This window comes from Aspergillus eucalypticola (genome assembly GCF_003184535.1).
Source record: "Aspergillus eucalypticola CBS 122712 chromosome Unknown BO83scaffold_15, whole genome shotgun sequence".
Taxonomy (NCBI): Eukaryota; Fungi; Ascomycota; class Eurotiomycetes; order Eurotiales; family Aspergillaceae; genus Aspergillus; species Aspergillus eucalypticola.
Window position 1 is genome coordinate 257634 of NW_020290289.1, and position 13697 is coordinate 271330.

Genomic DNA, 13697 nt, shown 5'->3' on the forward strand with positions numbered 1-13697 from the left:
TATTGTACGCTGTCGTGAAATTGTATCCTGAGCGGCATGTCCCCGCAAGCTACGGAAGACATCCGCTGATGGTTGAATAGCCGCGGGTCAGCTTCACCCTAATCCAGAATACACGAGCACGAGGATCCATAGCTAAATACCTTCGTTGTTCTCTTTATAACTTCAAATAATTTTGTAACAACATATTTCTGTTTGTATTACTTTCAAACTCAGTTTCCACCATAGATTCTTTCCACAATGACTCTAGTCCACATCGGTATGTCCACCCAACTATTACAGAGATTATGATCTTCAACTAACCCACTACCAACCAGTTCTCATTAAGTTCCGTCCCGAAGTGACCGAGGAGCACAAGCAACGCTTCGTGACAGAACTCAAAAAGCTCAAGAACCTACCCTGTGTGAAATCCGGACGCCTCCTCGTGGGCGGTCCCAGTGTGACCGAGCCCATAGACCGCAGCAAGGGATTCCAGATCGCTCTGGTAAGCTATCATGAGAACCTGGCTGCACTAGCAGAATACCAGGCTAGTAAGGAGCATCATGAGTAAGTAGATCAATACTTTGTCCGCTGGTCGAGAATGCCGGGGCTAACCTTGATAATGGCAGTGTGACATCGACATATATGTTTCCGTACAAGGAGGACCTGGTAAGATTTGACTTTGAGGTTGATGAGGAGGATGGGTATATGTGTGATTTTCCTGTGTTGGGTTAATGATGAATATTTTTGCAATCTAATATTGAGGAGTTGGTTATATATCTTGACAGAGCATGATTTTGAGTTATAGAGACACAACTTCGATGATAATATTAAAGCCACTAGTTGTGAACGCCTATAAAAGAAGACATTCCAGTTGAAACGCTCGCAATAATGCTTCTTAGAAAAGGAATACTTTATAGAGTGTATATTCTCATTTTCAGGAGCCATGTCTACAAAAAGATCAGCGAGACATATTGTCCGCCTGATATATCAGGCACTACTAACATAATCACATGACACGTGTGACGGAGGGACTCCGTTTGGCGGTCGGACATTGCCGTTTGCCGGTAGCGTTGAGAAGCAAGAGATGGAGCAACTTCTTCACCCATCAGCTTGCATCGGTTCGCCAATCAGATCAATCACAACCTAGCAATTACACATCACCTGTTGAACTAGCTGTACCCCAGATTCACAGACTGCCAAGAAGGAGTATCACGTGGCAAAGCGAGAAAGACGGGGCAACAACACCCCAGTCCAGTCCAGTCATCCAGTGATAGAGCATCTGTTATCTCAGATCAGTACTTTTGTCCCCACTCGGATGTTTATATGCCAACATGGACTCGCCGCGTCGAAAACGGAATAGAGCGGCGTGCAGGCGATGCCAACGAAGAAAGATCCGCGTGAGTAGCCAGATCATTCGCTTGTTGATTCGCGCTCACGGTGTTACGCTTCGCAGTGCGATGGGAATGAGCCATCATGTAGTTCCTGCCTGAAGGCAGGGGTATCATGTGTGAATGATGGAAAACAGGAGGTCACGCGGAGATACATTTCGAACATGGAAAATCGGATCCGATGGCTCGAGTCGATTGTCAAGGAAAACTGCGCGAATGTGGATCTAGGACTTGAACATCGTAATAACGCCCCAGAGAACGCAGTAGATTATGAAAGCACGATACTATCCGTCGATATACAGCATGAAGACGATCCGACCACTGATGTGCACCAATCCTCTCGGGTGTTTAGAAGAGAGGCTCCAGCCGTTTCACGCAATGAAGAGAATACCTTCAACCCACTGTCGGAACAGCATCCACAACATCATGTGCAGGGAAACAATTCTGGGCATCAACCGGCGCATGAGATTGGGCTGGTGTCGTTGTCCTCTGGTGAAGGTCCTCGATACATTGGGCCGTCCAGCGGGTACTTCTTTGCGAACCGTATATTCTCCAGCGCTGGGCGGCGATCTGAAGCCAGAGGCGTGAAAAAGGCCACGGCAGAGTCAACTAGCCTTTCAACTGAGCTGCTGAGTAACCTTACCCTGCTGCCTACTCGAAAAGAAAGCGCAATGGAACTGTCAAGGAAATACTTCCGAACGGTACATCTTATCTACCCGTTCCTGCATGAGCCGACCCACATGTCTGTGATTGAGCGGGTATATGAATTCCACAACGAGAACCCCCTTGACTTGTTTCAGGTTTACATGGTGCTATCAATCTCAGCCCTGTATTTATCTCGTGAATGTAAGGTGCATCTTCCCGTGGAGGGATACTATGCGTCAGCCATGAAGTATGTCGAGCAGGTCTGCTCATATGGCTCGGTAACTGCTCTGCAATGCATGCTACTTCTTATGGTTTATGCGTTGCATAACCCCTCTACTAATGTCAACATATGGAACCTGAACTACCAGTGTCTTGCTAGTGTGATAGATTTAGGGTTACAACGCGACGTCCGCGCATCTCCATCTCTTGGAATATCGTTGCTTGATCAGGAGATACGGACCCGTATCTTTTGGGTGGTATATACGCTCGATAGAGCCATTTGCACCATGATGGGGCGTCCTATAGGCATCAGAGATGAGGCTTGTGAGATGAGGGTAAGATAAATGCTCTATAGCGCGGGAAGAGATACTAATCTGGTCACAGTTCCCTCTGGACATGCCAGACACGGGCCTTGTCAATCCTGTCCCCAACCGCAATGAATCACAAGAGTCACCGTCACACATGTCGCACTCAATCCATGTCTTCAAATTAGCCAAGATTAATTCAGAGATAAAATATGTCATGCACAGCATTCAACGTGACGTACCGAGCTATGCCTATCCCCCGGTGCGGGATATCTTCGCGTGGCAGCGTGATATGATAGAAACACTCAAAGACTGGAAATCGACAATCCCGCAAGAATCAACTAGTGGAGGAGACGTGATGGCCAAGCTCTGTAAGGCCAGATATCACGAAACAATGGTATTACTCCTGCGACCAAGCCCGGCAATTCCGAACCCCTCGGAGGAGATGCTCGATCTTTGCTTCCACCAGGCTGTCGATCTTCTGCAAACGTTTGGCGATATTTACAGAACAGGAAGCCTGCTGTACAGCCGACTACTTGTTCACTCGGTATTCCTTGGGGCGCTTGTATTACTCTACTGTATCTGGAAACTACCGAGAACTACGGCGAAGGTGCGCGTCGACGAACTCATGTCGAGTCTCACCATGGCACAGAACATACTTAGTAGCATCGGGGAGCACTGGAGCGAGGCTACTCGGGCGCGGGATTGCATTGACGAGCTATCCCGTGTGACAATAGAACGGCTAATGAGAACCCAATCAACTATCGAATTGCACACTGAAGCCGATAGAACGCAGTCGCGATCTGGAGGCATGCAGAGCTCATCATCTGCACAAAACCATCAATTGGCAGGATATAATGGCATTCCCGAGGGGTACGGCAACTCTGATCAAATCCCCGGAGCATTAGCTCTTCCTCAAGAATACCAACCGAAAGATGCTTCCTACCCCTTAAATCTGTTCGATGGTCTCCTGCAAGGCGACTTTCAAGGCTGGACTGGAATGCCTGACATCGATGGGCTGATGTGGGAGGTCTTCAACAGCTCCCCACAGTGAAGAAAGCAAGAGATGTCGATCGAAACAGACGAAGAAGCATCTTCAGGGATGCGGTAACAAGCCTACTCACCAGAGGCTTACACCATCCCAACGAAAACGTCCCGGAGAATATTCCCAGTGACCTAAGAGTCAGGGAAAACAGACCCATCAATATGAGGTGCATTCGGACCCTTGATCGAGTCGTACGTCCAATCGGGGCCCATCCGTCACGCTTCGGAAGTGCACCGTGTGGGGCGACGGCCAACCCCCGATAAACTCCGAAACAGCTCCCCTCATAAAAGCATCGCATCCTCATCCTCAACATCAACCTCGAACCCAATAACAACAACAAAACCTCCCTAATCATTCATAACTCAATAACAATTACAATTACCCAAATGTCTGACCCCCAACACCAAATCCGTCACATCAACCCCACCCACCTGGAAACATTCATCCAGTCCATCCTGACCAAAAATGGCGTCTCCACCGACCACGCCAAGATCATATCATCATGCCTCGTGCAAGCCGATCTGCGCGGCGTAGACACACACGGCTCCAACCGCATCCCATCGTACATGCAACGGATCCGCCAAAATGTCCTTTCACCCAGCGCCACCCCCACTCTCACTGAGAAAACCCCCGTTGTCGCACAAGTAGACGGCCATAACGCCTTCGGGTTCGTCTCCGCGCACATGGGCATGCAACGCGCCATCGAGATGGCCAAAGTATACGGCATCGGCCTCGTATCCATCAAACACTCCAACCACTTCGGAATGTCCGCATGGATAGTCCAGCAGGCCCTGGACGCAGGGATGATGTCCCTCGTATTCACGAATTCCTCGCCCGCCCTGCCCGTCTGGGGCGGTAGATCCAAGCTCATGGGCGTGTCTCCGATCGCATGCGGTGCTCCGGCTGGATCGACTCCGCCGTTTATTCTGGACATGGCGCCGTCAATTGCCGCCAGAGGCAAAATCTACAAGGCGCTTCGTCGCGGGGAGAAAATCCCGACTGATTGGGCGCTTGATGGCGAGGGGAATATGACGGATGATCCGGCTAAGGCGCTTCAGGGCGTGATGCTTCCCATGGGTGGGCCTAAGGGGTCTGCGCTGGCGATTATGATGGATGTGTTTTCGGGGGTTTTGTCCGGGTCTGCGTTTGCTGGGGGTGTGACGGGGCCGTATGATCCGTCTAAGCCGGCGGATGTGGGGCATTTCTTGGTGGCCATCAAGCCGGATTTGTTTATGGACTTGGAGGAGTTTAAGGAGAGGATGGACTACCTGTATCAGAAGGTTGTGGAGAGTGATAAGATGGCTGGGGTGGAGAGGATTTATTATCCTGGGGAGATTGAGCAGGTTACGAGGGAGACGAGATTGAAGGAGGGTATTCCGTTTACGGAGGCGGAGATTGAGGCGTTGAATAGAGAGGCGGAGATGGTCGGGGCGGAGAAGTTGAGGGTTGATTAAAATCAGTTGCGACAAGCTGAGTGTTGATGGTAAGATGAGTACTTATTGAGTGCAAAGTATAGATGCGGATATTTTATTACTGTACATTGGACTGCTACTTTATAAATTGAAGCCAGATCCCTCAAACCGTCAGTGAGCTTGTCCATGTGACCCAAGGCCAGAATTGGACCATGTTGAGCGTTGAAGAACAGGTCTCATTCAAAAAACCACGCAATTGCCGGCGACACAGTATGTAGGTCCTTACCATACTCTCGCCAGTCCAGTAGGGAAAGTCTCGTTATAATCTAAGACTACCACCCGGACTGCAACGCACCGCCTCTTCCCATATTGGACGTGAGCGAAACCTGATCGGCTTTGGTGGCGGTAACGGCTTTGTAGGCCTGATGGAACGCTCGAATTCAATCCTGTGCATATCTGAAGATGCTAGCTCAGCTTTGAAGAATGTGTCCGAACCCGCTAGTGATTGCTTGGACGATTGGTCTGAACTGTTATCCACCATCTCAAAGCTCGGTATCTGGCATTCTCTGGTGAGGTTATAGGGAAAACTATCATCGTCGCCGTCAATAGCGTTCGCTTGGCTGAAATATGACTGCATTTGGCGTTGAGTTTTCTCCAGATTATTTAATCTCTCCAATACCATGTCTAATTTCGTCTCAAGGGCCTTAGCCGATCGTTGCTGAGTATCTAGCAAAGCAAGGCGATGCTCCATGGCTCCTAGCCTCTGATCCACAGCCATCAAAGTTGTCATATTATTTCCCGGGCTGGGAAGACTATCCAATACAGACTTCATCTCCTTTATCGAAGCCGTCATAACCCTGCTGACTTCATCCATGATCTCAATTTGACCCTGGGGTATATCACTGATTGGGACCATCTTAAGAAACTCCGCCGCACAAACAGCTGCCGCCATAGCAGCATAGCCCTGCCAGCGGTCGCACTTATGCGAGTCGGAATAATTGTCGATGCCACGGATCGTCAGCGAACCTCTACTCAGGCCCGCAGACTCCATGTCAAAACATAGTGCATTGAACATGCTTCCCCAGTCGTTGCGCGTTTGGGCATTCTTGATAAGCTTATCCCCGGACGCAATGGTCCCCGAATGGACTCTGACCCCATCTTGCCCCAGCCGAGGCTCTCGAGCAACAAGGAGAGACGAATCATAAACCATCATTTTTTCGCAGTCGCAGTCTTCAGTAGTATGAACATAATCCGAATTATAGAGACGATCCTCCAACTCCGGTCTTCGAAACAAATGCCGTAGCGGAACAGGCAACAATCGCGCTTTATCCTGAACAAGATGCCCAATATACAGCTCAAGTAGAGATTTATACTTGAAATGATTCACTCGATTATTAAGAATAGCCGGCGGCCGGGGACAATGTCCCGTATATTGAAACCCATGATGGGTTACTTTCCCGAATTCGTACGGGACAATCCTAGTCCCTATGACCACATCGCCCAGTCGCACATCTTCTTTTAACCCAGCCGCAGCGCCAGCGATTCCGACCATGAGTGAGAAACGGATTGAAGGGAAGGTAATTCGCAAGGTTGTTTCGACGGTGGATGCGGATACCACGCCTGGGGATTCGGCTGGGAGGCAGACTATCACGACATTGTGTTTCCCAATTCGGCCCAGTGTGTAAGCACGGCAGTCACCCTTCCCTAATAGGACATGTGTAGTGTCGGGGTAGATCTCGTCAAGGACGTTGCAGGCGGCGATGTACTCGATCAGAAGGCTGCAGATCCAGCCGACCGAGAAATTTTTGACGTCGAGGGAGGATGATCGGGTCATTGGGATGGCCTGATGGGGGAAGGGACAGGTCGCTCAAAGTGGGTTCAGATTGTATGTATAGAGGACTGGTTCCAAATACATTGCTAGGTGTTATCAGCGGGCTTTTAAAGACCCCGGTATGCATACTTAGCCTTGTGTATTCGGCTGTCATTGGAGGAAGCGCCGTGCCACATCATAAAGCGATACGCCTGTCTAGCCGCTAATGCAGCATGGCCAGATTTTGATAGGTGGAAGGAAACCAGCTGGGAGGTAGTTACGCGCTGGCTACTGCGCACTGACAAAGGCCAATGTATCGGACTTAGCGGGAGACGCGTCAGTGGTTCTGCGATGCAATCGCTAATAACTTCCGGTTGCCATAGGGTTAAACAATGAAGAATATTATCCCACAACTGCGTTTTAGAGTTGATTTAGGAGATAAATGAAAACTTCACGTCAAGTCTTCGCCAGAATTTAGCGTAACGAAAGTGAAAACATATAATTACATCTAACATCACAATATGTGCAATCTATAGTAGTCCAGGGATCTTCCCCTTGCCTCGAGTCGGCAGTACCGTCCTCCGGCTTGTTCATCATTGACCCCATGTCCTCAAATGTTTACAAACCAGACGGAAAAATGACCGACGGATCATAGACCGCTGGAGTACTGGTATCAAGCGTACCATTCCAGCAATAGCGCTGAAAGCACTGCTCACAAGCAGCAGGCACTGGTGTGTTCGTCCGGTCAAACGAACGACTAAGCACAGCACAACCCACACAAGTAGTCCACTCATTATCCAGAGTGCCATTAGCTTGTGTCGCAACGTTATAACCATTGGTGATCATAGCGTCACGGGCTGTGGTATTGAAAGTCGTGTCTGTAGTTGTCGTGTTAGACATATAGGTGACGGGGTGGTTAGGCAAGTAGACGATCAATGGAGCAGGTGTAGTCATGTTCGAACTATTGCAGCCGAAGAAAGTGGGATGGCTAATAAGACCCAAGTTGACAAAGGTGTTCCCATCCGGAATGGAAGGGAAGGAGGTGTCGTTGGCGTAACCGGCAAGAGTTCGCTCGTAAGTAGCGATAAGCGACTCTCCAGTGGGCCATTTGTAGCCGGCATCATTGTTGTTGGAATCGATGGCGAAGATGACATCCACGTCGCGCTTTCTCTGGATGAGCGGGTTGAGGGGGATATTCTCTTCATCTTCACCGCCGTCGACCACTGTCAGTCTTGTAGTGTTTGCAAAAGGTGAGGTGTTCGCGTTGTATCCATAGAAAGGATTGGGCTCGTAGGCAGCTGGGCCACTGGTGACGGTGTTGTTGGAGCTGACCGCGCCCATAACTTCTTCGAGGATATACGAGAGCAGTTCTACCTCCAAAGCGCCCTCGGTAGTGTTAGTTGAAACATCTCCTATCGCAGCACGTAGAGTAGCGGCAATGTCTGTGCCGTTTTCATTCCAAATGTCGCTGGACGTTCCGGTAATAAATCCAGCGCTGTCGAAGCCGCGCACACAGGTCTCATTTTCGGGCACCTGGCCATTCACGAATCGGGTGCCCAAGTACTCAAGTGGTGCGAATCCATACATATTGTTGTCGTAAGTTCCAAATTCCCAGGGCGAGATTTCGTAGATGGGTTTGTCTTCACCGGGCTCGTCGTTGGCGTCTGCGAAGGACTGGCCGTCAACAACCACCAGTGGCAGTGGCATGTCTCCGTGCTGGAACGCCCGTGTCTTCGTAATCGACGACCAATGGATGTCAACGCCGCCATGGCTAGCGTTGAGGAAGTAGTAGCCTTCAGCACGACCCCTGCAATAGTTAGCATCTACACGTTACTGTGCAAGTTGGGTTGATTGTTATATAAATTGTGGCTTACCAGATATCTGCGTCAGTGGCAGTAAAGCCTGCAGCCCTTTTGGCCTTCACCTGAGCTGTAATATTACCCCAAAAGTCGGTAGGCTCCATGGTTGCAGGTCCTTCGAGGATGGATGCTGAACTAAAGTCCCAGAAAGTATCCTGAAGGGCGGAAATGGTGGTGAAGTTGTTCATGAACACAGAAGACAGCAACCAGGAGCCTCCGCTAAGAGCAGAAACATAGGTTGCAGATTGAAGTAGACCGCCCAACTGGCCCTGAGCAGCCGTACCCTCCGTCCGACTATCGAAGGCTTTGAGGGCACCAGCACCATTCAACATTGCGCGCATACCACCACCGGATATAGCAATTGCAACATTGGGCAAGCTGGATGAGTCGCTTGTGTCGAGGTAATCCAAGGCGTCGAAGCAACCTATCTCAATATGACCAAAAAACTCTTTCAGTCCTGATAGAGACTTTTCACGTCGGGTATCTAGCCAGGAAACTTCCTCTGGAGAGAGTGTTGCAGCGCCACGAATGCTAGGCCGGTTTGCCGGGCAGGAAACATGGACCGGAGCATAAGGGTTTGCGGCATTTGACATGGCCCGCCGCTCAGCACTGACGTCCGTTCGAGCTCGGCGATTATTAATCTGGGATGGAGCAGCAGATGTGGCTACCAGGCGCAATGTCAGTGAGTCATTTGAATCGAGTATCACCGAGATGTCGATAATTGAGAGAAATGCGCAAAGGACTTACAAGGCAGGAAGGCCAAGGCAACCGAGCCGAGTAGTGCAGAGGTCTTCATGATTACTGTGTAAGGTTCTCAAGAGACCTTGGTAGATGAATCGATAGTGTTTGATTGAGCATGGAGAACAGCTCTGAATGTTCTTGGGATTGATCGATATTTAAGCTTCCCAGGTGCACCAAAAATCACAGCGACCCAAGGCTGAAATGACTTTCAAGCTGAGCCCCATCCCACCGATCTGGTACACCCATTTAGGAATGGCAATATAATCCATGGTGGGGACAACAATAACCCCAGGCCTAAAGGCCTCAAGACTCAAAAGTGGATTTGGGGGCGGAGTGTCCCACACCAGCCGAGATTTAAACCTTAGAGGACAACAGCCGAGCACTTGGATGCCCTGACCCATGCACGCTAACTCTAATGAGTAACAAGATCGGTGAAGATGAGCTTGATTGAATGCTACATTCTGACAGACCCGTTTTTCAACATGATGAAGGGGCCAAATTGTCGGTATGCACACTAAACCTAATCAGGCAACCAGATCGGAGGCTGAGCGGTGGACAACGATCGGCGCGGGCCACGTTTGCTCCCTTTCTTCCCCATCGTTGAACACTCCCAGTCAACGCAGCCATCACTTGCAGAAATGCTGGAGCCCACGAGGGTAGAGCTACGTTTCTCATCTTTGATTGCTGTGTCGCCCAATCTGTTGCCGCACCAATCAAGAATCCACCTCCATCCAACAATAGACGTTGCCATATGAGCATCTCAAGCGGAGTGATTTAACTCTGCTTTAGTGTGGGTCATGACCCATAAGAACAGTCAACAGCGGTCTGCATTTGGTTAAGCTCATCAGCGCTCGACCATTCAAATGCAGACACCGGATACGCCGCAGCATCAGAGGCTGTGTGAGAGCTACGCGAACTGACCTATGATTGATCACTTTGGGTGGGGTATTAACATTGACATCTTTGGATTAGAGAAGAGGAGAAGCTGCAAAATGGTATCTGAATTCCGAATGCTAACATATTCTATCGAGAAGTGAAAGAGAAACAGAGGAAAAGAGATGCATGAGACGCGGTACTCAAAGAAATCAAAATCTGTTCACATAGGAAAACGTGGACAGGCTTCCGCTGCTAAGCCGCAATGCCAACCGAAGTCGGCTGGACGACATCAAGCTTTCCATAGTCCGTTTCATCTTTCAGTTCGCGGAGATGTCGGGTGCGGACACCAACGACTATGATGGTTACGGTCGCAAATAACTCCGGAAGTAACATGAGAAGAACGCGTACAGACATTAGCCCATAGACCGGACTAAGATCTTTGCTCTCGGTGCAAACAGCAACAAGTGCGTAGATGACACGGACACCGATAAATGCTAGTGCAACCAGCGCACCCTGAAGGAGCTACACAACGACATGTCAGTCAACCCTTTACCTGAGAAGCATTTGGCAAATATGAAATTCTTACCGCAGTGCCGCCTTGATATCCCGGACCTTGAATCCCTTTATCGTGGAAATGCAGGGAATAAATCGACCACCCAATCTGGAAGATCCAAACTACAACGACCAGGGCTGATCCAGCCTTCCATAATGAATAATCGTCGGATTGTGCTTTGTTCTCGAAAATATCCAGACATGCCTTGATGGAGAGACTTATAGCTCCCACCATGGTGACTGATGTCCCAACCACAACGGACCAGTTGAGGCGACGGCTAGCATAGGGATAGCGATACGTTCGACTGTCGTTATTTCAGTACCAGATCTAGCAAATCTCGAGCCATAAACGTACGCTTCATGAACCAATCCGTCAACGCATAGAATCAAAGGCGTCACGCCCACGCTCTGGATTATGTTTGCTGTCATGCTGCTGGCGTTGCGAACTCCTAGAGCACCTCCAATGACTCGAGCGGAACAGAACATGGTCAGGGAGTACCAGGCTAAAAACCCGGTCCATCTGTGGGTTATGAAATTGTAAACAACGATCGGCGAGAGGATCAGATAGGCCGCAAGGTCAGCTGCAAATATTCCGTTCATTTTGTGAATGGTAAATGTCACAATATAAGATATAATCCTGGATGGAAAGAAAAGAGTAATAGAAGGGTCGCTTGATGTACGCTTCGGCTGATTTTATGATAAAACAGCATCTGGTCGGAGAGCACAGGAACTCATATACCCTTCGACATGAGGCTATACAAACAATTGACTTAACCTATAATGGCATATTGTTCGGGAATATGCAGTAATCAGCCTCGCGATCATCTGCAGCTACAGGTACCAACATGGGGTTGTTCTATATTCTGCAACCCGTGGCTGGGTTTTGGGCTGAGCAAGCGGGAGAATATAAAGTTTCGGAAACTCGACCCAAGGCATCCAAGCCCCCCACATCCACGGCTACTAGTGCTTACTTCTAGCTTATGCCCGACGTGCTTGGTCGGCTTAAATGGTAGCCAAGTCCCACTTGCTAGAAGCCAAGCGTCTTCAAACTCTGGCATCCGAACTGGTTACCTTTCTGGGAAGTCACTATCCACACATAGCCCTATCACCATGGTGTACCGGGGGAAGCCAAGTCTGGGGTGTGCCTTATGCAGGACACGACGACTAATCGTACGTGGTGCGCCTCGAGGCTCTTGATGATCATGGCGTACTGATAAAACAGTGTGATCGACGTCGCCCGTCGTGTACACAATGCCTGAAGGTCAACCAGGAGTGCTCTGGCTATCGCGATCCCAACGTTCTAAGAATCTGCGACCAAACCGACGAGATTACAGTGAAAGTCGAAGGTCGAGGGACTATCGCCCGCAAACAACGCAAGCCGCCTTCTTCGTCAAAGTCTCCTTCCCCGGCCTCTATACTTCCTCCGCCAACCACGATCGACGACCAGGTCATGTCGCATATCTTCACTTACTACGTCGGTACGACGCGAGTCCGGGGTCTTCTCTCCTACCTGCCCCACCTGCTAAGTACCGACCCGTCTCCTGCACTCCAAGCCACGATCCAAGCTGCAGGGCTAGAAAGTATGGCGAGAATCAACCGACTTCCCGAACTAAAGCGCGTGGCAGGAGAACAGTACGGGAAAGCCCTGATTGCCACTAACAACGCACTACGAGACCCAGTATCGGCCAAATCCGACTCCACTCTCGGGGCTGTTATATTGCTCGGTATGTATGAGGTAAGATTAGATTAGCTCCACTGGTTCCCGGCTCAGCTTTCTGATGCAGGTGCTAGTTGAACACATTCCCGAATCCAATGCGGGGCTGGTCGCAGCATGTTCGTGGAGCCACAAAGCTTGTTGAACTACGTGGGATGGAGCAGTTGCACTCATCAACGGGACTTGAGTTGTTCAGACTGGTGCGCTTGCAGAATGTAAGTCTCACCTCAACTAAGTATTCGCACCGCCTCTCACCCCTATCAGGCAATTAGCAGCATTTTCAGGAGATCCCAGAGGTACAATTCACCAAGAATAACAGCCCTTACCAACGTAGCACGAGCCAATAAGGACAAAGGTTCACAGCCGATGGAGACATTCTGCGACATACTGATACAACTACACGACCTCTCTGTCAAAGTGGACGACGCAGCCTTGGCTGACGATTCCATCGACACACTGAGCATACTAGTCAGCAAGGCCCTCCACCTGGACACTGACCTGCGATCCTGGGCCATGTCACTCGGTCCGCATTGGCAATACTCCGTCGTTGACACACACAGTAATCCCAAATCTCGTCCGCAAATTCCTCTTCACAGCGACACATACCATGTCTACAAGACAGTCGGGGTAGTTTCAATGTGGAACCATTACCGTCAAACCCGGATCATAATACACGAAATGATTAGGTCAATGGCCCTACCTCTCTGGGGCTTACAAGGGACATCTGAATGCCAGCAGATGGTGCTCAACTCGATAGACACTATCAAGCAAATGACGGACGATATCTGCGCCAGTGTCCCATACCACTTTGTCTCTGGGGAGGTGACATTCACAGCTGTGGTTCGCCTGCTATGGCCTCTATTTGTGGCGGGCGACTGTGCGAGTTCAGATCCCGCCACCAAGGAATGGATCATTCGGACTTTGGAGCACATTGGGAATGCGACGGGGATTCAGCAGGCCCTTGGTATGGCTAAGATGCTTAGGAATGGACATACGAGGGGCTTTATTCCGGGAACTTAAGGACGGGGTGTGTTTTCATGAAGTGATATATTTTCCCACTCTCTATTTATGATTTTCTTCAGCGATGCGTCTTTTTAGCACCCTTCCTCTCTTCTTCCGTTCCGCTTACCATCGAATAAATACATACATAAC

At 49.8% G+C, this 13697-nt stretch overlaps 6 protein-coding genes across 6 annotated transcripts; 3 read left to right on the plus strand and 3 right to left on the minus strand.

Annotated features, from left to right (window-relative positions):
* Positions 1-181: 181 nt before the first annotated feature.
* On the plus strand, positions 182-3590 carry BO83DRAFT_362606 (uncharacterized protein; the record flags this gene model as incomplete). Its single annotated transcript, XM_025529522.1, has 7 exons — positions 182-256; positions 315-543; positions 606-706; positions 884-952; positions 1187-1296; positions 1433-2566; positions 2616-3590. Exons 1-7 carry the CDS (start codon positions 238-240, stop codon positions 3588-3590), a joined length of 2637 nt encoding a protein of 878 aa, XP_025387228.1. The 5' UTR covers positions 182-237.
* Positions 3591-3911: 321 nt separating this feature from the next.
* BO83DRAFT_379160 (Ldh family oxidoreductase) lies at positions 3912-5116 on the plus strand. The gene has a single exon (XM_025531439.1). It carries the CDS (start codon positions 3968-3970, stop codon positions 5033-5035), a length of 1068 nt encoding a protein of 355 aa, XP_025387229.1. The 5' UTR covers positions 3912-3967; the 3' UTR covers positions 5036-5116.
* Positions 5117-5312: 196 nt separating this feature from the next.
* Positions 5313-6871, minus strand: BO83DRAFT_362611 (5'-methylthioadenosine/S-adenosylhomocysteine nucleosidase family protein; the record flags this gene model as incomplete). Its single annotated transcript, XM_025529523.1, has 1 exon — positions 5313-6871. The coding sequence occupies exon 1, from the start codon at positions 6825-6827 to the stop codon at positions 5313-5315; it is 1515 nt and encodes a 504-aa protein (XP_025387230.1). The 5' UTR covers positions 6828-6871.
* Positions 6872-7421: 550 nt separating this feature from the next.
* BO83DRAFT_417860 (lysophospholipase phospholipase) lies at positions 7422-9458 on the minus strand (the record flags this gene model as incomplete). The annotated part of the gene is made up of 3 exons (XM_025534780.1): positions 7422-8610; positions 8678-9326; positions 9410-9458. The coding sequence occupies 3 exons, from the start codon at positions 9456-9458 to the stop codon at positions 7422-7424; spliced, it is 1887 nt and encodes a 628-aa protein (XP_025387231.1).
* Positions 9459-10531: 1073 nt separating this feature from the next.
* BO83DRAFT_417861 (uncharacterized protein) lies at positions 10532-11431 on the minus strand (the record flags this gene model as incomplete). Its single annotated transcript, XM_025534781.1, has 3 exons — positions 10532-10801; positions 10866-11136; positions 11187-11431. 3 exons carry the CDS (start codon positions 11429-11431, stop codon positions 10532-10534), a joined length of 786 nt encoding a protein of 261 aa, XP_025387232.1.
* Positions 11432-11941: 510 nt separating this feature from the next.
* On the plus strand, positions 11942-13565 carry BO83DRAFT_362616 (Zn(II)2Cys6 transcription factor; the record flags this gene model as incomplete). The annotated part of the gene is made up of 5 exons (XM_025529524.1): positions 11942-12001; positions 12054-12309; positions 12403-12566; positions 12623-12760; positions 12810-13565. The coding sequence occupies 5 exons, from the start codon at positions 11942-11944 to the stop codon at positions 13563-13565; spliced, it is 1374 nt and encodes a 457-aa protein (XP_025387233.1).
* Positions 13566-13697: the final 132 nt, after the last annotated feature.

Bases quoted from the DNA above. Each gene is read 5' to 3' on its own strand.
- BO83DRAFT_379160 (XM_025531439.1), top strand. From the start codon at position 3,968: ATGTCTGACCCCCAACACCAAATCCGTCACATCAACCCCACCCACCTG.